Source organism: Ambystoma mexicanum, chromosome 7q, assembly GCF_040938575.1.
Source record: "Ambystoma mexicanum isolate Mex_15411 chromosome 7q, UKY_AmexF1_1, whole genome shotgun sequence".
Taxonomy (NCBI): Eukaryota; Metazoa; Chordata; class Amphibia; order Caudata; family Ambystomatidae; genus Ambystoma; species Ambystoma mexicanum.
Window position 1 is genome coordinate 847,962,223 of NC_090941.1, and position 24,302 is coordinate 847,986,524.

Genomic DNA, 24,302 nt, shown 5'->3' on the forward strand with positions numbered 1-24,302 from the left:
GGAATTTAATATTACTACCATTGAGCCTGAGCTCTACCATGGTCATTGCGCTGCAAGAACAAAGGGAACATGCTTGTATTCACTTATCCCTTGTCTTGGCAACCTCCGTCGTGCAGGTTCAATTGTTTGTTGATGGTGCAGCTCAATCAATAGAATTCCCCATTACACCTAGGTGTGGTGTGCATGTGTCACTTGATGTGACAAAAGGTCTTCCTGGGATGGGACTAAACTGGGTGGTTATAGTTCTGAGAAAAGGTGGCTGTAGAATAATATTATTCCTAAATGGGGTGTGGTTTCTCAGCCGCTGCACTCGGTCTCAGCACCAAACAAGAGTACGACAAATTTAGTAGACTTATTTAAGTAAAAGCCATTATGACATCTTTTTTGTCGATATCACAAAAATACATTTCTTTACATTTAAGAGCAACAGAAATGCAATGTGTATGGTGCTTGTGCATAGGCACCACATATATCAGAATACTGGAAATACCAATTAAGTTTAAACATGATTTCGTATTTGCAACTTAACCCCACTGCTCCCAGGCGTGGTTTAGGCCTAGAAGACTTTATGATAAATAACACATTTTCTCTCACCAGCACTTTTTGGTACCGAAAAAGTCAGAGGTGTCCATGGGCGTTTGTGTAGTAACAATATATCTTCCTAATGCCAATTAAGAAAGGTGTAGTGCAAGCTGTTAGACAGTTGGTAATGAGCAACGTTCAGACTGCAAGCAACTTTGTTTCTGGAAGGTTGGCATTTTGCCTTATAACTGGTGGTTTGTCTTTGGACTGAGCACAGCAGAAGCTTACATGCACATTATATGAATGTTATTAATCTAGTTGCACACCCCCATTGGCCTGAGAGCCCACCAAGGTTTAAATAAAGACACCACTTTTTTAGCGTAAGTAAAAAGTTGCTTTGTTTGTCAAAGCACACTATCCTGCCAAATATCCACCTTTACTTCGTTCCTAAACACATTCCCAAAAACTCACAGATGGCCTTTTATCACACCCACTATCAAGAATTTATTTTGGGTGGAGGGTGTGCCCTGCGATCACAGCAAACAACTCCTCTATATTCACATATCACATTGTCTAAATCGGCCACACATAACATCACCACCCCACAACCATACACCGCTCTTTGTAGCCACACCTTATCATCTGCAGTGTCATGAGCTGGAAGGATCAGAACACAAAACGTGAGGCCCTTTCAGATCCAACAAAGTTTATTTCATAGATCAAGAAATGGAGCAATGAAGCCACAAGGGGCAAAATAAGAACTGCCCTACCTGGGAAGGGGTTCAGAGAAATCTAAATGGCACTGGGGAAAAGATCCACTACTCATACAACATCAACAGAGCCCGTCCCACCTTTGGACTCTCCCAGAGGTGGATAGTTCCACAGGGAGTGTGGCCAATCACCAACAACCCCTGTGGACACTCGGTGTCCAACCTGGGGATCAAGGTTTTTGCAACTGGACAGAGTCCCATCCAGTTTCTCAAGGAGGGGTTTTGACGATGGCATACAAGGTAAGGGTAACCCAGAAGGCAATTTAGCTAAGAAATATGGTGCAAGGAGTCTGGGGTAACAGGCCTGTGCTCGGTTTGTGAATCTAAAGGACCAGAGGTCCGAGTCCCTGCAAAGTCTTAGCCCCACTCTTTAGGACTGGTGGAGGGTCAGCTTCTATTCCTAAACTATGAAGAAAACAGAGCAAATGATTTCCAGCCCAGAACAATATCCAGCTGGACTCATATGGAGAATAGGGCCCATGTACACTTATTTACAGATTTGCAATTATTTGGTGTGACTTTGGTGATGTTTCCTTTGTAGTTGGAGTCTTGGTTTTTTCCTGGTGTTGGGTAGTAATGTTGTCTTGGAAAATCCAGGGAAAATGTGAGGAAGTCTGGCAACAGATGGTGACTATGACCCTCATAAGATAAGACAACTTCTCATAGCAGTTCTAAGCAAGTGCTTATACTCTCTTTCCAGTAGTGTACTCAGTACAAAGCAAGTAGATATTGGTTCGGGTAGATGTTCATTTGCCACCAACATGGGACTAAATAGTCCTTCTATCCAATCTTCTTGGATGAACTAGTGGCCTGGCTCTTCCTCCATTTTCTAACACTCAGGCTGTCTCAATCCCATCACTTCTCTCAATGTCTTGAAGGAATTCGGACTACCTGCCTCTGAGCCATTAACCTCACGCAGTTCCAGCTAGCATGTAATCCGGTCCTTTTCATCCTCCAGTGGAGATGCCACTGGTCCATTCTTTTCTTCTCCTCACTCTAGCCAGAGCTCTTTACACTCCTCCATCAATACTTCCACTCTTCTTTTTGCGCTCTCTGCTGTTTCCTCACCTCTATGACTGTCATCCTATCTCCCACTCCAAATCCCACACTAAGGGTCTTTCTTCTCCCCTTTTCATATTGTGACCGATTGATATCACTAGTCAAGCCAGGCCATGAATGGTGTATCCGTTTCCCTGCTAGTTTTGTTTCTCAGGATTGGTATTTACGCGTCGGTTCCATCTGCTCCCCATGTCTGTGGGTGTGTTCCCTCAGGCGTATATGGCTGTTTTGTGCATTATCTACCTTATTTATATATCTTCCCATAGGCAAAGGCATTAAAGTGTCCTGTGCCACCCTGGAGTCATAAGGCTTCAAGATGGTGGCCACCCGGCCCAGTGTGGGCTCTTGCATGGCTTCATCTGTCTGCATGTTCTTTAAGGCAATTGGCTTTAGAGGCACACAACTCCCAAATAGGTACACCCATCATTCCGAGGGTAACCTCCCTTTCCCATTCTTGGATACCATTACGGTCTTTCCTCTTGGATGACTGAGCTTAAGAGTACCTCACCACGAAGGCCTTTGGGCACTCTGGCTGTCCCCCATTTACCACCTCACATCGCTGAGCATGTGGAATTCCCTTCCCCCCACAAAGCACCCCAACCACCAATCTGTTGGTCAACCATTCGACTTTGACAAAGAAGCTAAACATCACATTATACTACACAGTAACAAATCAAATCACCTACCGCTGTCAGACCTCACATCACCCTTAACAGCCCACAGTCACATATCCACAGCCACACATCAGCCTCACAGTGGCAAATCAACTGCTAGACAACACCTCAAATAACATCAAACCCACAGCTACACCATATCACCTATGCCCCTACAGCCACATATAATATCACCCCCATTCACAACTACCATCATCCTCTAGAGCTAAAAATAACTTTCCACATCACATCACCTTACAAAGTCACACATAGACATCACTCATCCCAAACAAACATCACAACCTCAACAATTTGCATCATATTACCATAAACACGCACATCACAATCTAAAGCACACATCCTCCACAGACACACCATTCTCCAAAGAAACAGCACCACACGTATTAATACGGTTTATAGTGTGAATCACTCGATAAGAACACCACTCACCTACACACATTTGCTTGTCAGACTATACCGCCTTGATAATGTCCATTTTTTGTTGTGGGTTTCCAGATGGCACTTCTAAAAATAGCACCGGTAATACGATATAGAGATCCCAAAGACATGTCTTAAATAGTGCAGGGACCATTTTGTCTGACATGTTCTTATCTCAAAAACCTTGCTCTGATCTAACCCAGCACACTGGCAAATCCTCATTGAAAAATCAAATGCAAGAAGTTCATGCAGGGTGAGTAAACATGGTACTCATCAACTCCAAACTCTGAGAACCTGTATATTTTGTTTGCCTTGGCCTTTTCAGTTCAACTTTGATTTGCCAAAAACCACACCATTTCTTTAGACCCTGCCCCGAGTCTCCTTCCCAATGTTATATCTCACCTGGACTTGTAGAGCGCACACTACTTTAAAAAAATTCTTTTAACATAATTCCAAGAGAACGTGCGTGGGAGATTGGAATAACAATCACTATTAATATTGAAAATGCTACATCAGGAGGTGGGGATTTACAAAAGCCTGGTTTCACTGCCTCCTTTTTTTTTTATTGAGGTGCAAGTGTTTTCGGTCTGTGCCCTATGCATTCCACCCACAGCTAGAAGTTTTGAAAGGGTTGACTTCATAGATTGTCAGACAATATACCTTCGATAATTTACCTAAGATTCCTAAGTGCTCTTCGTCGCGAGTTCTTTTTTTGCTGGTGGTGAATTCTCCATTTGTATATTCTCTATAAATGACCTTCTTATATCTCGACCCAATATGCTCTTCATCGCCATTCACAAACACGTGTCCATAACTAAACAAGTAGCAAGAAATAGCAAGAAATAAAAAGATTTATACTAAACAAGGACATTGTCATTTCTCATACATTTGCACATTAGTTCTTCACCAAGTAATTGTATCATGCTTTTACTGGTCTCAACATGCAGGTCCAGAGAATCATTTGAACATATGATTTGGTGTGACACCACAATTGCTGAATCTGTCGGCAATGTATATTAGTGCAACCTTTGACACAAGCGTTACCATTGCCTGGGTCATATCCTTTCTTGGCACAAGTCAATAATGAGAACACACGCTCCAGAGTATTTCTCGGTGCTTATAAATTGTCTTATATTGCAATAGCTAAATCTTTAGTGCCTCCTAACCCAACGATGATGGAATCTTCTTGTTTTAGCACAAGCATTGTATTAGACAACCCTTACCGTCTCGATCCAATCTCTGACTTTATAAATGTACAAAATATAATTAATCAGTCAGAAGCATACTGTGCTTAAATTGCCTGTTATATGAAAAAAGTAACCTAACTTGTGTAATAACTTTTAATAGGCCTGGATTTAACATGAGGAGTAAACACGTTTGAATTGAAAGCAGTGTTAATAACTAAATAATGCTGGCTGTTATAGCCTGTACTTTCATCAGTGTTGTGTTTAGCTTATTTGCAAATGCATCCTATGGGAACCTTTTTGAACCTATTGCTAATTGTAATAGTTTTTTAAATATTTGTAGCCAATGGCCCTAAAATGGTCTGGCCAGAATGTGCTGCAAGGTTGTTCTCCAAGGGAAACCTAGGAAAATAGAAACAGAAACCAGGGTTGAATAAAGTACTTTATTTTAGGTAGTGTGTGTGTTTGTGTGCATTGGACTAATCCAACCAGCCCACCATGAGGCTAGATAGAAATCTGGAATAAAGAAAAGAAAATGAACTCACCTGCCCCAAGAAAGGATTGGACAGGGAAGAATTCTAGAAGAAAGAGACCATTAGAAAGAAGACGAGAAAGAGAGAGAAAGAGAGAGAAAGAGAGAGAAAGAGAGAAAGAAGAAAGAGAAAGAGAGGAGAGAGAAAGAGAGAACGAGATAAAGAGATAGAGAGAACGAGATAAAGAGAGAAAGAAAGAGATAAAGAGAGAAAGAGAGAGATAAAGAGAACGAGAGAGAAAGAGAGAGAAAAAGAGAGAAAAGAGAGGAAAGAGAAAGAAAGAGAAAAAGAGAGAAAAGAGAAAGAAAGAGAAAGAGAGAAAAAGAGAAAAAGAGAAAAAGAGAAAGAAAGAGAAAGAGAGAAAGAGAGAAAAGAGAGAAAAGAGAAAGAGAGAAAAGAGAAAGAGAGAAAAGAGAAAGAGAGAAAAGAGAAAGAGAGAAAGAGAGAGAGAGAAAGAGAGAACGAGAGAGAAAGAGAGAGAAAGAGAAAGAGAAAAGTGAAGAGAGAAAGAGAGAGAGAAAGAGAGAGAGAAAGAGAGAAAGAGAGAGAAAGAGAGAGAGAGAGAGAGAAAGAAAGAGAGAAAGAGAAAAAGAGAGAGAAAGAGAGAGAAAGAGAGAAAGAGAGAGAGAGAAAGAGAGAAAGAGAGAAAAGAGAAAGAGAGAGAAAGAGAGAGATAAAGAGAGAAAGAGAGAGAGAGAGAGAGAGAGAGAAAGAAAGAGAGAAAGAGAGAAAAGAGAAAGAGAAAGAGAGAAAAGAGAGAGAGAAAGAGAGAGAGAGAGAAAGAGAGAGAGAGAGAGAGAAAGAGATAGAGAAAGAAAGAGATAAAGAGATAGAAAGAGAGAAAGAGATAAAGAGAGAGAGAAAGAGAAAGAGAGAGAAAGAGAAAGAGAGAGAAAGAGAGAACGAGAGAGAAAGAGAGAAAGAAAGAGAAAGAAAGAGAAAGAGTAAGAAAGAGAAAGAGAAAAAGAGAAAGAGAAAGAGAAAGAGAGAAAGAGAAAGAGAGAACAAAGAACAGGGAGAGAAACGAGAGCTCCCTGAGAGGGCTGCAGCCTTAAGTGGCCCCCCACGGCCTAAAGACATTGTACACTCCATGCTGCACGTGCGGGGCAACCAGGCCATGTAACCGAGCAGCGGAGGCATCCACGGAGCCATAGCAGCTGACAGTCCACCCGGGGGCCAGACCGGATGGGCCTATTCACAGTGAAGGGCCTGAGCAGCGCGTGCGAGGCTGCCCGACTCAAATAGAGAAGACCTGCCCCGTACCGCCTGTGTTTAGGGCAGCCTTAACAGGGCCATCCGGCTGTTCCCCTTGATGGCCTGCTCTGGGGCCAGTCGGGGCAGACCCAGAGCAGACGTCCTCCTGGGCCGTGTATGTCAGGCGGCCTGCAAGATGAAAAGGCACGGTGGAAGTCTGCCACACCCGAGCAACCTAGGTGAAGTATAGCCCTGGTCTGTGTGGTAGGTCAGAAGGAGGCGGACAAATGGGTGGCATTTCTAACCAAGACTTTATAAAACCAACAGAAAAAAGGCCCATCTGTCTCTATAACAAAAGGGGTTGGGGGTTCCCTGCCTAGCAGAAATCTAACTATGATATGATAAGTCATTTATAACGCACCTGTAAACAAGTGTTTCTAGGCATGACAAGACTAGGGAGGGAAGACAGAGGGATGACAAGACAAACGATCTTACTAGGCCTTGTGTCCTTCAGATAATGCCACTACGATGACGTAAGGTGCAAGGGGAAGGGGGGGGGGGAAGTGCCATGGAGAGGGGCTGGTGCAATCAGGGCAGCATTGCTCTGAGTAAGTGAAGCCAGGGCAGCGTGGCTCTGGGTAAGTGCAAGAAGGCAGGGGACTGTGGGTATCAGATACAGCCCCTAAGTGTGCGGTAGTCCCGGAGGCAGTTCAGGGGAGACTGATCATGGTGGAGCCTGGCACCCAGTAGACTCTGAGGGTAGCCAAGCAACCAGTTGGCGCAGGAGGCAGGTAGGTTAGGAAGGGAGAGAGAGGGAGAGAGAACACGGAGGAGAAACGGAAGGTCTTGAGCACTGCTTCAAGAACTTCAGGTGGTCTGGCTCAAGATTGAGGGGGGCCGGGAGGCCATTCTAGAGGGAGGCATCTGCATAGGAGAGATATCTAACCCCCATTCTCTGCATGGCGAAGCGTCTGACCTCAGAGTTGGAGGTAGCGGAGCGAAGGGCTAGAGAAGGAAGGTATTTTGGAAGAGAAAGTTGGATGTAGTGTGGGCCCCGGCTACAGAAAGCCTTGTGGACGATGCAGAGGAGCTTAAACCTGATACTTGCAGCCACCAGCAGCCAGTGGAGAGATTTCAGGGCTGGAGAGATATGGTCCCTAGGATTGAGGCCAAGGACAAGTCTCGCAGTCCTGTTTTGGATTAGTTGCAGAGGGCGAAGAGTCGAGGAAGGCAGACTGAGAAAGAGGCTTTTGCAGTAGTTCAGCCCAGAGAGACCCAAGGCTCTGGAGACAGTGATCTTCTTGGGAAAAGTGAGAAAAGGAAGAATACCTCTGAGGAGGTGCAGCTGGTAATGGGCCTTCTTGGCAAGGTCTGTGATGTGAGGAGAGAAGGAGAGAGTGGAGTCGAAGCAAGGGGTCTCAAGGAGGGTGGCCAGAGTGATAGATGGAAAGTGGGAGCAGGGGTCCCGATGAGAAGGATCTCAGTCTTACCGGCATTAGGCAGAGATCATTGGAGGCACACCATTCCTGAATCGTGTATAGACAGTCAGGAATGAGTGAGAGAAGAGGTTGAGGAGAGCCAGAAAGAGAACCAAGTGTCATCCACATAACAATGAAAGATAGATCAGAAGGTGGAGATCAGGTAGGCCAAAGGGGCCAATAGACACTGAAAAGCCCGGTTGAGAGGATAACGCCCTGGGGAACATCACATGTGGAGAGAGAGGTGGTGGAGAGAAAAGACCCAAGTTGGTTCTGGGAGGGTCGGTCCAGGAAGAAGGAGCTCAACCACTCCAGGGCATGATCCATGATGCCCAGATTCATTTGATCAGGATGGCGTGATTGACGTGTAGACGGCAGAGGAAAGGTCAAGGAAGATGAGGACAGAAGGAAGGCTAGAGTCGAGATTAGTGAGCAGATATTCACGGGTGTTCAGGAGAGCAGTTTGCGTGCCTCTGGCTGTTCTGAAGCCAGACTGATGGTCAGGGAGATAATCAACAGATTCATATTGGAGAGTAAGCTGGGAGAGGGCCAGCTTTTCCAAGAGTTTTCCCAGGAAAGGAGTGATAGAAATCGGGCGATAGTTTGCCAGACAGATAGGATCGGCAGAAGGCTTTTTAAGCAGTGGGTGCGCAAGGGAGTGCTTGAGGAGAGAGGGGAAGGATCCAGTGTCAAAAGAGTGATTGCAGAAATCGGCCAAGGATGGAGCGAGGGTGTCAAAGTGGTTCTTGATGGTTCTGGAGGAGCAGGGAAGCATCTGTTTGGACAACACTTTCATAGATCGAACTTGGCTAGAAACATTGTCAGGTGTTGTTGGAGAGAAAGAGGAGGAAGGAGGAGGATAAGGAGAGGCAGCCAGAGGGGGGCCAGGAGATGGAGAGGAAGAGGAGAGTGAGGACAGGATGTCCTGAGTTTTAGTGGTGAAGTGAGAAGCCAATGCCTGGGAGGGAACAGGAGAGGTGGAGACAGAAGTAGGATTGGCCAGCTTCTTGCAGATTTTAAAGAGTTCAGCAAAGTCATACCACGATATGCACTCAGAGGTAGGCTTGAGGCAGATTCCCATGACAGGGGCAAGGACGTACAGAGTTTTGGAGATGTAAGGATTTATTTATTTATTGTTCGCTTGTTAGGCGCTTATACAGGAAGTAAATAGTGTTTCAAATCACCCACAGGACAACAGAGATGGAGATGGAGACAAGATATAAAAAAAATAAAGTACAGCGGTGAGGGGGCGTGGGGGGGGCGAACAAACCTATTATGTCTTGTGAGTGTTCAGAACATGCAAGTGCAGAAGGAAGAGGGAATGGGATAGGTGCTGGGGTGCTCATGGGTGAGCAACAGGTGGAGTGCAATGTAAGCTAAGTGCAGGCCTCCAAGGGTGGAGGGTGAGCTGAGGCAAGTGCTGAGGATAGACTGAGAATGCATAAGGGCCCTGAACACCAAACAATCAACTGAGATTAGCAGAGGACAGAGGTAAGAAAGGAGGAGGTAAAGTGGACTGTCTTGAGGATTTTCCGGAATTTAAGAAAGTCCTGCTCAAGACGAAGAGGGAGGCTGTTCCAAAGAAGGGAGCCAGCTGAGGAAAGCAACCAACCTCCTGCCGTCTGTTTAGCAAAATGCTTTAGACACCAGGAGTTGGTGTCAGAGGAACACAGAGGTCTAGAGGGGGAATATTTAGTAAGAGAGATTTGCAGATTGTGGTCCCTGGCCCCAGACAGCCTCGTGGATGATATAGAGGGATTTGAATTTAATCCATGAAGCAACCAGGAGCCAGTGAAGACTTTTTAGGGCAGGAGAGATGCGGTCCCTGGGCTTGAGGCCAAGGATAAATCTTGCTGCCCTATTCTGGATTAGCTGCAAGGGTCGCTATTGCAATAGTCAAGCCTAGAGAGAACCAGAGCTTGGGTAACATTGAGCTTCTGGGGGAAGGTGAGAAAATGTAGAATTCCTTTGAGAAGGAAGGGCTGAAAGTGGGACTTCTTGACAATGAGTGTGAGGGAGGAAGGAGAGAGAGGAGTCGATGATGACTGAGGTTTCTGGCTTCAAAGGAGGGAGCTGAGGGAGAGCCCATGGAAGAAGGCAAGAGTGAAGGGAAGAAGTCGGGTGCAGGGGTCCCAATCAGAAGGATCTCCTTTTTGCTTGCATTGAGGCAGAGATCATTGGAAGCGCACCAGACCTGGATGGCAGAAAGGCAGTCAGGAGTGACGGAAGGTGCAAGAGGGGCAGCAGGAAGTTTGAAGAAGAGTTGTGTTTCATCAGCAACACTGGAAGTTGGGGGAGATGAGGAATGCCAGCTGAATAAGGTAGATGTTAAAGATCCACGATGAGAGAATAGATCCTTGGACACCACAGGTGTAGAAGGAATGTCTGAGAGCGGGGGGCCAGATTGACCTAGGGGGAGCGTTCCGTTAGGATGGAGGTCAGCCAGTCCAGTGTCTGCTCCGAGACACCAAGGGTGTCAAGGAGCCTTTGTATGAGGATGGAGTGGTTGAATGTGTAAAATGCAGAGGAGAGATCAAGAAGGATGAGAATAGCAGGGGATTTGGAATCCAGGGATGCAAGCAGTTCTTCATGGGTGTTCATAAGAGCAGTTTCCATGCCTATGGATGCTTCAAAGGTTAGAGAGGGCTGTGTCAAAGTGTGAGTCAGCTGCAGGTGTAGGAGGAGAAGAGAAGAGAAGAGAAAGTAGCAGCAAAGGTATCCACTATGGAGCTTGTCATCAGTGATGTTTGTCCAAATCAAACCAGTCCGTCCTCCGTCGAAAAACTAAACTTATGCTGACCCTACCACTAAAGAAAAAAGGTTCATGAAATAAAAAGGGGTCCAGGAAAATAACTCCCATCTCCTGGACATAATCACTCAGCCTTAGTAATTTTTTCTTCATATAGTTCCCTGTAATAGTCTTAATTAACCCAGGCAGTTCCTTAAGGGGGCTCTTCCAGCACCTCTTTAATGTTCAATGATTCTTCTGTTTCAATGTTCTGTGTTTCACTATGTCAGGATATTGCTCCTTTCCCCATTGGGTTTCCGCTACTGTCTCTTTCCTGTTACTGGGATGAGTACAAGTTATATAGCCCTCTTGATTGACTGAAGTTAGTTCACTACTACTGGGATGAGGGAGAGGTCTCCCGTTGTAGTCTTGAATTGCTCTACTGGTGGTCCAGCTTGAGACGAGGGAGGAGACTTCCGAAATCTTCTGGACTTTCTTTAATGTTTTCCCAATTATTGAGATGAGTGAGATGACTCCAGAAGTCTTCTTGACTTGCTTGAATGTTTTTGCAATTACTGAGATGAGGGAGATGACTCTCAAAGTATTATTGGCTCTTGTTATTGACTTCTATATGACCCTGACCCCTACTGGGTCTCTCACCGCCCCGGTTTCTTTTGTCTTGACAGGTTGGCATCGTCGGTTTTTCCTGGGGTCGTGGGTTTCCTTTGTGCTGGTAAACGCTATTGGCGTTTCTCTTTGGCTTCTGTGCTTCTCAGCGGCTCCACAGAGCCCTATGCTTGGCGGTCTCAGCATTGATTGTGGACCTCAAAGTCCACCCCCTTGAGTTAACGCCACCACATGGATCTTCCAGATTTTCACATGAGTCGGCTTGCTGTCGGCTCCTGGACTGCTTTTCCTTCAGTTTCGCCACATCCTCTCAACAGAGGACAAGCCTATTCCATGGGTTTCTCTCTCCGAGGTTTGAACTACCCAGGATGCACCTGCTCAGCATCTGCTTCCCCCTTCTGCAAGTCCTTCTTTAATTTGTATATCGTCTGGCTGGGTCCTCCCCAGCGGAGGATCATTGTTCTCCGGAAATAATTATTTATGAGTCCATGGTTACAACTCTTCCCAGTGAAGAATGATTCCAATGGAGGAGTGATCATTATTACTCCATTATTCTCCTTCCCAGTATGAGTGGATTCCAACCTGTTGGCACATTTCATGTTTCCTTCGCTCTTCCTCTTCTCAGTGGTTGTACATTTTTATGGAGTAAGGGGAGAGGTGTTGCAACAGCAAACAGTGGCCTGTTCCGTTTGGCGTTCTTGAGGTAGTGATGACCTCAGGGCCTTATAGGATAGAGAGTTCCTTTATGGAACTGGAATCCTTTCTCGGTGTTGCAGCTCTTCCTATCTCCTGGATATTTCTTCGTCTCAGTACTTGTCAACTCACTATTCATTATTCCTCCTGTACTCTCACTCTTCACAGTGTCAGGTGGGTGGTCTGTTCCTGTAACCACATTACCATAACCTACGCAAGAGGAGTCTTCTAGTCTGATAGCTGATATGGTAAACGTATGTTTGTTAGTACCATACAAAGAGAGCCCCTTGTTGGGGTGGTCAGGAAGGGTCCCCATCATTACAAAGGTGTCATGATGCCTACCCCCGGGGACCCAGACCAAGTCCAGCAACCCCAGAAGCAGGCATCAAGTTATTCCAAGCAAGCCCAACAAACCCTGCTAGGGGCTATTTGGGTGCAGTCCTGGCGTCTATGGCGCCAGGCTCATATGGAGAGTCGGTCCTGGCGCCATAGGCGCCAGGCTCAGATTAAAACTTACCTGATGCAGACCATACTGCAAACTTACCTGATGCAGACCATGCTGCAAGAGCTCCAAGCCAAAAGAGGCTTGGAAGGGACTACTTTACCTAGGGACTATTTTTTACTCGGGTGGGGCTGGGGAGGAATACTTACCTGGGACTACTTTGGAGGCTATTTAAACCACGCCCGAAGAGCAGCACACGTTTTGTGTTATTCTGCATCCAGCAGCGTAACGCTCACCGTGCCTGCAAGTCTGCATCCAGTCTTCTGCCACGCCCGCCTTGAGTCTGGAGCTCCTAGAAAAAGGGAGAAAGAAGGAGAAAAGGTTAGAACAAGAGCAATACCTTTGATCCTTACCTGAATTCCCGATCCACCGCGCCTTCGAGCTGGAAGAAAGAAGTTATTTTATGCGCGTCGCCTCGCCTGCTGCAGCGCCGCGCTGGACTCACCGGCCTTTGCAGCATCTTCACATTCCACTGCATCCTTCTGCATGTTCCTGCCACATTCAGGCACCTAAGTGGAACACAAGAACAGCAAGGTGAGCCAAGGGAATAAACAGAGGCAATATTAGTTACCCCCCATAGACTTACCTGATTTTACCACCGGGGGTACTATTCCTCTTCACGGGTCGGCGCAGCTTCCACTGCATCCTCGCCGAACCACAGCCCCTAAGGGGAAACAAAAGGACAGCAAGGTGAAACAAAGGGACAAACAAGGGGAAACCTCCTCACCACAATAGACTTGCCTGATTTTACCGCCGGAGGCATTATTCCCCGAGACTTCATACTTTCTCTCAGCGCCTGAATAAGGGAGAAAGCAACAGGTTACATACTGACATGATCTTATCGAACTGTGTTGGATAATACAAATCCTTACCTGAATATTACCGGTTGCCACGAGGAACTCTTCGCTAGGGTCGAGCTGCAACCTGCAAGGAATCGGACAAGAGTGAAAGTCAGACATTTGAACTCTTACGAACTACATACTTACGGCGTCTTGCCAGAAATCTCAGAGTCAATGTTGTTCTGGAACTCACAAATTCCTTCGAGCCAGTGAAGCAACTGGTTATCTACGCGCCCCTGCGTTCAATGAAAGATGGAGAGCTCATCTTTCCAAACCATCAGGTGAGACTATAAGAGGGGACATCAAAGGTGATCAGTGGGGAGAACAGCGGGAGTGGGGGGGGGTTAACGCTCAACTCCACAGGTGGTTAATTCGCCTTCTCCATTTGTAGAAGAATATTCCTACGGGCCAAGCAAACGAAGCTAGGTGGGCCAGTCCAGTGCGTCATCTCGGCGCTACGCGTCACATTGGTGGAGACCGCAGCTGTCCAGTTCAGATCGATGCCCCTGTGGGAGCCAGGTGAGCGCAACAAAAGGGTTCATGTTGCGTGCTCCCTATTGTTGACTTGGGGTGAGGCGAATTGAGCGCAATGTTTCAATTTCATATGTATTAAGTGTACTTAATTGTGCATGGGAAATGGTACTTTTAGTGTTACCTTTTGTTCATAACTGATATATATTAGCTTGCGCGTGCACAGAAGGATAAAGTTTTAAATCCACCAAATGCAAAAACATACACATCATTAGAAATACAATATAAATGGCCTTTTCACAATGAACCACAGCATGATGGTTAGGGCTTTCTTGCAAAATGCACATTGACTTCTAAACAGGTTTTCAGACAGCAGAAAAGCAGGTGAATGAGTAACGTCGGCCTTTGCGGTCAACAGCTGTACAAATAGCCTTGAGTTTTTATGGTCTGATAAGTCTCTGAGACAATAGGTATAAACTCCTGAGTGTGACCAAGAGTTTTATTATTTATTCTGGTCACTTGTAAAACACAGGGTAAGCTGATGCCTAAGCTATTTAGGAGTTGGAGCCTTGTAGATTAAGACATGTAATGGGAACAATGACCTGGGAAATGAGATAGCATCACAAACGAAGGGAAATCATTCATCCAGCCTCCTCATATCGCAGGTAATGTCCATACAATCCATGTGCAAATCAAGAGTTCAGATTTAAACGGCTCAGGCCAGTTATTGCTAATAATGAATTATGTTTTCAATACCAATGTTTAACCACGTGTTGTCGTCATGACCTACTATGGACAAATCATAACTAGAGGGGTGTTATGAATATAATCTGAAGATACATTTTGAGATAAAACTGACCAAAGAAACCTTAGGAATTGGGAAAAGATGGGATATCTTTGAAGAGGGTTGTTAATGTTAAAGGTATTTGTAAAGTGCACTGTCGCCAATGGAATTGGTCCCCAGGCGCTCTTGCGGATCTGCAAACAAAAAGGGGGGAATGGGTTTGATGGGTGAAGAGGGAATAGGAAAGTGAGATCGTTGGGTGACGAGGGAATATGAAAGTGAGAAAGTGGTGTGCTGTTGACAGTTTGTTCGGTTTTGACTGTGCGCTGAGCTTTGCTTTGAATATCAGACCGATGCGAGACCTTGTGTACTGTTGGTGCAGTTTATGTGTTTGTTGTTGCAGTGTGGTGAAGTGAGTGCGGTTTGCTGAGCGAGGAAATGTTTGTGTGGATTTTTGTGTGGGTTAGGTATGCAGAGATTTGAGCATAGGGTTAATGGGTTATAGGACTCCTAGTCCTTGTAATTCTTGTTCTATGTAACCAGATGTCCTATAAGTAGGCACATGTTTCATTTTCCTGTCCATCTAATTGTTGTGAGTGATGGCATGGCACATTCCCAGCTCTGTTTTGAATGTGGTGTAATAGGTAGGGGCGTGTCTTGTCCCCCGCTCTGGTATTGGTGCTGTAAATTAGCAATCACCCACTCCCTTGCTATCTATTTCCTAACTGTGCTCCATTGTTGCATGTGTGTAGTTTGTATGTTAAGGTGTTATCGATATCCTTGCCCTTCTATCTGGATCTATCTGTGATTTTCTTTGATATCGTTTAAATCATGGTTGTGTCCAATCATGTTTGGGGGATGGATTTCAATAAAGTATTTTGGGAGTTGGCAAAAATGTTTAAAAGATGTGAACTGATGCAGTATTGTTGAGACTTAGGTTAGTTTGGTCCTGCAACACCATCTAACCGCTCCCCAGAGCCTGGTACAATAAAGTTGCTTTATGTACAATTATATACTCACTTCCTAAGTGGTGAGCCTGTTTGGGTTAAGGTGACTGAAGGCCCATCCCCACACCCTCTTCAGGATGGGAGTCCTTGTTCCCAGACAGTCACTGTGTCCCCATGAGGTCCCGCTTACAGCCAACCCTAGGTGGAATGTTGCGTAGAAAGCTCACCTCCCTAGCCTCACAAGGAGAGGCTCACCTCTGGGGAGAAGTGACTGAATCCCTCAATGATTCACTGCTTAAGCAGCCCATGTGACGAGAGAAGTCTCCGGTCACTCTTTCATAGTGGCACGGGTAAAGCCATGTCCCAAACCGTTCGGTCATCCCGGCCCCGGTGAAGACTACACAAACCTCCCCTGCTGCATCTCCTAGATCCAGTAAATAATGGTGGCTGGCCCAGGAGTGCTCACCATGGCTGTGACAAGGTCAATGGTGGACTCACCTTTGGCAACGGGGACGCAGCCTGGATCCAAGGTGGATACACAGTGAGTGTTGTGATGTGGGCAGCCCGGCCCCCCAGGGTATAGGGCTACCCAGAAGATGGGACAATCACTGTAGGTGCAGTGGTGAGTGCAGGTGCCCCCCACACGAGAATATGGGGGACACCCTGAAGACAAGGATTTGCCACGTGATATGATTAGGCGAGCCCCCATCCGGGCAAGGGGCTGCACAGGACATTAGTATGTGCACGGGCTAGGTGTGGGGGTGAAAGGGTGGCTTCCATATGGTGAATGGGGCAACCCAGAAGAAGGAACTGTGGGATCGGGCCACAATGGACATCAGGGACAGGCCCCCTCTATTCTTCACAGCATCATGGGAACATCCACCAAGCACCGACCCTAGCAAGTACTGTCATGGAAAAATGATCACTGACTATTCTGGTGTATTGGTGAATAGTTTATTAGTAAAAAGTGAACAGGACAAAATGAACCAACAACAGTATGAGACTTCGGCGCAAGTGGGAACCCTCTGCCTCTGTGCACCATTCTTTTATACCCAAAGGAACACATGCATTTCAGTCAAAGACGTGATCCAGAAAGGGCAAGGAACCATACTGAAACAATGTTGCAAGCAGGGAGCAAAGCCCCAATATACAGGTCTTTGATGCCAGCTGCATTCTTACATGTGAGTCAGTATTTAGGGAAGTTGAATATACTCAAAGATTCACACACACACTGAGGCAGGCAAGAATGCTTACAATATGATGACCTTGGTCTACTAGAGACACTTTTTCCAAAAAATCGGGAGCCTAGAACATGCTTACATATGCCAAAAAACGAAACCCGTCAGAAGCAAGAAAAGTCATGCGCATGTGAAGGCGAGCATAACTACATTCGAAAAGGCATGCAAAGTAAAGCTTCACATTGCACAAGCAAGAAACAGTTTGCAGTATCTCCACAATATTATAATACAGTTGTATGCAAGGAGAGTAAATACAATTTTCAATTCCAAACTGTCCCCCTCAGTCCCTTTCTATCAGACCTTCACTCCAGTCTCATTACATACATCTCCAGGGGACCAAACATCACATCATGGCGTATCATAGCAGATATTTTCTGTAGCATGACAGTAAAGCATTTGGGCAAATTGAGAGACTTCAGAACAAGTGTTGCATACCTGATAATACTGACACTTACAAACCATCAACAAACAGGATAAACTTACACTTATGACTAGCGCTATGAGTAAGATCTGTCTAATACATGCACCCAGAGGTCCCAATAGACCGTCAATCCAAGACCCAAAGGTTCAGGAAGTCTATGAACTGGTGTGAAGGAGGCTTACAAATGGGGGAAGGGAGTGACTCTGTCAGTAATGGAGTCTGAAAGTACAGCACTCACTCTTCACGATTGCGCAGACACCTCCTTGTGAGGCTAGAATGATGTATAGAGAGTATAGCATATTTCACAAACATTACATTGTATTGCTAGGGGGGTGCAATGGTTTTAAGTATTATGCAGCATCATGATTATTATGGCATCAAAAATGCTCGAAAATGCAGGAGATCATCGGTCTAGGCTTTGTACCTCTAATGTAGGTACGTTTACCCCCCTTGAAGGTCCTGTTAACTCACATAGTAATAATTCAACTGGAATAGGTACAAAAACCTGAATCCTAATGTATTTCCTATGTCCAAGTACTCAATGTATAATTTCACTTGTCTCAGTGTTATGCTGTTCCCCTATGCCTAAACAGCAATGGTAAACATTTTGCTATGAGTGAGGCATACCTTAATGTGAGGGCCTGTAAAACTTCTTGTGGGGGTGTTCAAATCTTGTATTCTAGGTGCTATGCTCGTCAGACTGGACAGCTATCCTGTCTTGGAACGTGGAACCTCCTAGGGGTAAAACAATATTAAGTATGTTGAAGGGGAAAGCTATTATATATATATATATATATAAATATATATATAATGGACTTTCATAAGTCATCTGGGATTAACGTAATAGGTCTCACCGGTTCCAAAAACGCACAATATTCTATTTTCAAGAATGCCTTTATTTAAGACTGCTTACGGCTGTGGCCTCCATCCCAGCTCCTAGGTCTCCCAATATTGCAAAAACGCTAAATGTGAGTGTGCGCCAGTTTTTTGGTCAAAGTGGGCCACTTTGTTGGCCAATGGGGGCCAGTTTGATGAGTTACTTTACTATTCAGCTAGTAGTTTTGACCAGTGTTGCTGAATACATATTCTTTAAAATGCACAATTTGCTTAACTTTTTATTTAAAAAAAAGTCCCGTGTGTACTATTCAAATAGTCTGTCACAAAATAAATGAATTGCCATATGCAACCATGGTAAACTGTCATTGGTGCCCGAGACAATTTTATGCCCAAGTCCAACCCTGTCTGCAGCCCTTTCTTAACAGACCTCCAACTCTAGGGAAGGGGAAAATGCATTTCATGTTAAGGGAGACCATTTCCCTTCACTAGAGACTGCAAACATACCGTCACACTTAAATCATGTCTCGGAACGTCATTGCAACATGCAGGGAATTGGTGAGTCCTGCTGATACAATGTTGCAAGCCCACAGCTTTCCAACCGGCACCTTATTCAATTGAAAACCAAGGTACAGAACCTTTGGCTGTCAGAGAGTTTCTTTTCTGAAAATGCAATGCATCAGGTTTCCAAAGCATACCAACTATTCAGTAAATAAAGAGAAAGAAAGGCCTACTCAGCCTGTTTCTGCTTCAAATGTCCAATTCACATGCTGGGAAATGCCTCATATAGAACATACCAACTCAATTTATTTTATTATTTTACTGCTTATAATGCGATCCTAGCTCAAGAGCAGCGAAGCACTTCACAACAGGATTGTGTTTGAAATGGGCCTGGCATTTTATACAGTAAAGCAGTGCTCTTGGTGGAGGGAGGTACTGTTCAAAGAGCCACATTTTTAGAGTTTTGCAGAACTTAGGACGGTTCAAGGATTTTATTAGAACGTTGAAAGTTTCTTGCCTCCCGTGGGCTTTTCCCTCCCGAGACCGAGTGTCCCTAAATCACAAAGTGGTACAGAGATCATTAACCCCCTACTGTCTACGATCTGGCTGGATACTCATGAGGGCATCAAGGTAATCAACTTCTCCAACTGGTTCCCTCTGGGAATTTCTAGTAGGATCCAAACGGGGGTCCCACTAAGACCAAAAGACAAGAAGGGGTGCATTTCAATTACCCAGTTCTCACATAGCCTTGCCCTTTCGTGCACTTGTATTACTCACTCTGATGCGCTCTCCTTCCTTTCCTTCAACCCTTCTCGCTTCTCTTCCTTCACCCTCTTTTGTTCCTCGACCTCTCTCTGTTTCTATGATGCTCTTCCTTCTACTCTCCCTCATTCTCTACTACTCTCCCATCTACTGCGTCCCCCTCTTCTCACCCCTTCTACACTACACTCTCCTCACAGTCAACCCTCTTTCACTCTCTCATTCACCTGGTTCACTCGCTCTCACATACACCCTCTACTCTTAAACTTAATCTCAGTCACCCCCTTCACTCCCCAAACAGGCACTCTCACACCACATTCTCTCGCCAACCAATACCTCACCATGCACACGTTCTTTACAATCCTCTTGCAAGCTCTGATGCACCGTCCTTCCTCATATTGGTCTCACGGTCCACTTCCTCCCCCTTTTACCTCACCTAACAACCAGAAATGCCCTGTTTACAGTTACCTCTTAATGCTCCTCCCCTTCCCATTGGCCTTGGAGCGCCCCAACCGCAAGCCCCGGGCTAATCGCTACCCTGTTTTCCCCCTGGGGTCGTGTTATGCAGGTATGAGGCTTTAAAATGCCTCTGAAGCCCTGCTCCTCCCTGCCACCTCCACAATCCCGAAAGCACTTGAGTTAGGAAATTGTAGCATGTGGCAAACATAGCTACTTCCAAAGTACTTTTGCATGTTGTCTTAAGCGCAGCTGCGACAAACACAATCCGACGGTCTTCCTTTGCATGTCCTGGAGCTTCCTCAGTGTTGGGATGCAGCACACGCTACTCTGGGGGCCCCGCAGTTCACTTCCAACACTCTCACTGCTGGGATGCTCAGTCCCTCCTCCACCTCAAGGACTTCTGGTATCTATAGTACTGCATAAGAGGACAGAAAGACTGTCCAGAACAGAGTTCAGTAGATATGGGGTGATCACAAGTGGTACTTGACATTTGTAGCCAGGTACAAGTAGAAAGGACAGAATGGCTCTGGCTAACACCCTGGTAGGCCACCTGCCTCAGGTTGAGAGGTTCATGTCCCTTACCTGCTCACAGAAATCAGGAGCTTGCGGCCCAGAACAAGCGAAAGGAGGAAAGAACACAGAGAGTACTTATCACGGTTCGAAGCTGCAACTCAGTGCGGGGACTGCTACCAATTTGGGGTCGCTGGTGCCTCCCATGGCGCCTGCGGAGAAGGACTATTTTTCTCAGGACTTGATGCGTTCACTTGGGTACACCACACAGAGAACAGGAAGCAGACACGGACGAGAACATGGCTTTCAACAATGGATCGCGAGTTTCCAGCATTGGAGCTCGTTTCCTTGCTCTTCTGTGTTCTGTTTGGTACCCGGCTCCTGTCTTCCTTGCGTCTTCCAGTGGGTTTCATGCTCTTGTGCTTTGACCTAGTTACCTCCTAGGCTTTGTACCTCTAATGTTGGTACGTTTACCCCCCCTTGAAGGTGCTGTTAACTCACATAGTAATAATTCAACTGGAATAGGTACAACAACCTGAATCCCATCTGCCTGCTATGTAGCTTATTACAGGTCTGCCTTGAAAGACTTACTATTCTATCCTTTGTATGTACCAAACCCCTGCTTGTTTTACGGATTCACAATACGTTCGGTCCTAAATATCAACACTGCATCCCGCATCCACGGCTGCTTAGGGTTTCCCCAGATTCTTAATGTTCTTGTTTACCCAGCATACTGCACCCTCTTCCTTGTTAAGACTACCTTTTTGTGTCCATTCCTGTGTTCTTTTGTGTATGGATCGACACCTACATTATATACTTTGTTTTGGATTTGGTTTTCTACAGATTCCTGATTCTTCTTGGAATTCCCCTCACTCGACTTTGGTACTGGGGATTTATACCCATTCATCCGTTTAGTATGAAGCCCCTGTGCCGCACCCCTGAATTTCCTTTCTTGTTCTCCTCTCGTTAAGCCGGGTCGGTTTTCCTTTCCTCCTGTACTTCTGCTTTCTTCACGCTCTGGAATTCTTATATACAATGTAAAGTACTTATATCTTCTAAGGGTTGTTGGCTTCCATTCCGAATTCTGTTCTTTTTTTGTTGCTTTTGTTCCTTTTAGATACGGTGGGAGTCCTTACGGATGGGAATCACCGCACAGACGCCATCTCTTCGGCACCTGTTCCTGACAGTAATGCCCTGTAAGATGTCGGCAAGGCCAATTATAGACTTGGTTCTACCCAAAATCAGACTCAGGGGCACTCAGGAAAGCGAGCCAATCTTACCCCTCATCCATTTACCACTCACAAGTGCATACCCTCAGAGGAAGTACCACCCAGGGGGAGGGAAGGCCCTACATAAGTCAGTCATCGAGTCTGGTAGTGTGGGTTGCAGAATATCAGGAGGGTCGTGTTTAAAGAAGGTTGGAGACTTGATACTGGGGAGGAGCATGGTTTGAGAGACTTTAGTATTGATTGGAGGATGGAGAGCAGTGGCGAAGGAGAGCTGAAGGGTCAGCGAAAGCAGGCAAGGTGACAGCAGGAGAGTAGAGACAGTAGTAGTGGAAGGTGGTGCGATCTGATTGGAAGGTGGTGTAATAACAGGAGTGGCAGATGTGGTAATAGATAAGGCAGTTAGAAGAGCTGGTGGAGAGCCAAATGATGGTGTGAGCCAGAAAGACGAAGCAACCCAAGCGGGGAGAATAGAGGTGGCGGCAAGGAGAATAGTTTAAGGTGGTAGGGAGGAGGTGTTGTCGGATAAGGAAGACAAGGGAACTATAGAGACAGAGGAGGATGAAAGCTGGAAGCCAAAAGAGGTTGGAGATAGAGAAGAGGTTAAGGAATAATAGATTTCTTCAGACAGGGAGTTTTGGAGTGAATAATATCGGAGTGAGGAGGAATAATATCGTAGTGAGGAAGTTGGCGAAGAGAAGTAAGACAGTGATGATCAAGCACTGTCTTATTGGTATGAGAAAAAGAGCATTTGAGTTAAGGCACAATGATGTTATTGATGAGCTGCTCAGTGAGGAGACTTTCTGGTAAACATATAGTCAGCCAGAGCAGAAAGGTTCTGGGAGCCCAGGTCAGCCAGTACGCAGGCCGAGCTGGCCAGAGGAGGTTCCAGATGGGTAGCTCAGAGAGGTGGTGGGAAGGAACTACAGGCTCTCATGGAAGAATAACAGAAATAAATCATTCTGTCTTCCTCCTGGCTGATCCCTCATTCGAGAGACTTGGCAGGCTTCACAGGAAGATCATTGACTGGGTTAGCCATGGGGTTTGGAACACAGGAATGCCTGAAAATATAGGTAATGTTGAGCATGACGATTAGATTTACCCTTGAGCCCACGCCAGAGAAGGGGTAAGTAACCTATCTGAAGCTAAAACCCACTGATGAATTGTACAGGTTGCAACTGTTCTTAAAAAGGCCTGCAGGCCCAACTACTCAGGCTGGGAGTGAAAAAGAGAGAGAGAAACCAGGAGGTAATGCTGCTTTTATTCTTTCTGTTGAGGCGATCCCTGTCTTACCTTTTGAATGGTCCCAGTTTGCATACACTGTTGAACTTAAGAGTGGTTGTGCTTGGCTTCTTTCTTGGTCCCAGGTATCAACTATGTTACAGAGTTTAGACAAATAAATCATCTCCTTGACATGTCAAAAGACCTCTTGGCTTTGCTGATGCTTGTTTTCTACAGCAGTTACCAGTGCTTTGAACCTAGTGGATTTGCTGCAGGGAGGAACTAAGCATCCTGCGAGTTTTAAAACTGGTGGGAGTGATTTTCCTCGTCCTTGAGCTTCCATGCCCCTTTACCACCTGCTTAGCTCATGTCTCTAATTCGTCTTGCATTTATCTCGCCTTGCGCAGATTAACCCCTGCTAAAGAGGCCCAAACGACCTTTTGTGGATGCACCTCAATCTTTAGAAGATGCCCTTTTTGATGCTTGTGAAATGTAAAAGGGTTATTTACGATTGCAAAGGGTGGAAGGAAAGGCTGCTTTCTCAGCTTTTTGCCCTTTCATCTATAGGACCATCAATGCAGGCCAAGTTTAGTAACTTTATTTTTGTTTAAACTAATATGGCAATATGCAGGTTTTCCGTCATACCACAACATTTTCCATTGGATGGTAGGATTGTGCCGCCAGGTATGATGAAACATTGGAAATGCCAATGAGTTTTAACACTAAGCCCTATGAACTGAAATAAATCCTCTTTGTAGCTTGGTGGTTTCAGACCTTAGAGTTGCAGGACTGATATTATACTTTCCCTGGCCTCTATCTTTTAGTAATGATAAAGTAAGTTGGGGTTGGGCTCCCCGAGTTACCTGGGGGAACCCAGACATGGACTCCCTGCTCATTGTGCTCACAGAGGCACAGCTCTACCTCACTGATGATGCCCAACAAGGCTGAAACACGTGTATGGGGTTGCTGTTGGAACTCTTGTTCAGAGACGAATTGCCATAGCATTTCGGTGCTGGACTGCCCATGTGGGTGGGACAAAGACTGATATGCAAATGGGAATTTTCCCATCCGTTAACGGTACAGCGCGCATAAAGCGATGGCTGCAAACTCTCAAAGTGGGGAAAAAAACACAGAACAGGTTATCATGCCATGTTCTTTCTGGAGAGGGGCGTCTGCTACCTTTTTTTAAACATGAATAAACCTCTGCATAATTTTAGACTATATTTGTAGTACCAATAGGCTCTAAAAAAGATGTCGGTGAATGCTACAGTTTTTGATTAGATTTTTTGTGGCTGCATTTATTAAATTTGTATCCGAGAGGTGACCCTTTTGCTTGTCAGCTGCTGCTGTATCTTTGGAGTGTACACAGCAGAAGTCACTATATTCTATCCCTAGAAGGATGCTAGTGGTCGATTTAACCCCTAGACCAGACCAGAAGTCAGCTCAGTTTGGTCTCAGAACATAGTGTGACGGTTCAGCAAAGCACACTTTCCTGCAGAAACTACTTTCACTTTTTCTTTACAAAATAATTTAAAAATATTTAGGAGTACACCTTGGGACGTTCTACAAGGGTTATTGGGCAGGATGGGATGATGGCCTGCATTTACACCTAATTCTCCACATACAAATATGAATGTTCATATTCTAATGAGAAACATGAAAAATGCATTTTCTGGAAAACTTAACAGCCAGTCAACACCCTTAAGCACCC

The 24,302-nt window shown here is 45.5% G+C and overlaps 1 protein-coding gene across 1 annotated transcript in view; it reads right to left on the reverse strand.

The window, feature by feature from the left end:
• HEPHL1 (hephaestin like 1) overlaps positions 1-24,302 on the reverse strand; it is a 537,160-nt gene that overhangs the window by 119,614 nt on the left and 393,244 nt on the right. Inside the window, exon 13 of the mRNA XM_069639277.1 lies at positions 4,117-4,256. Within this exon, the coding sequence (XP_069495378.1) occupies positions 4,117-4,256 (140 nt within the window). The remainder of the gene's footprint in view (positions 1-4,116; positions 4,257-24,302) is intronic.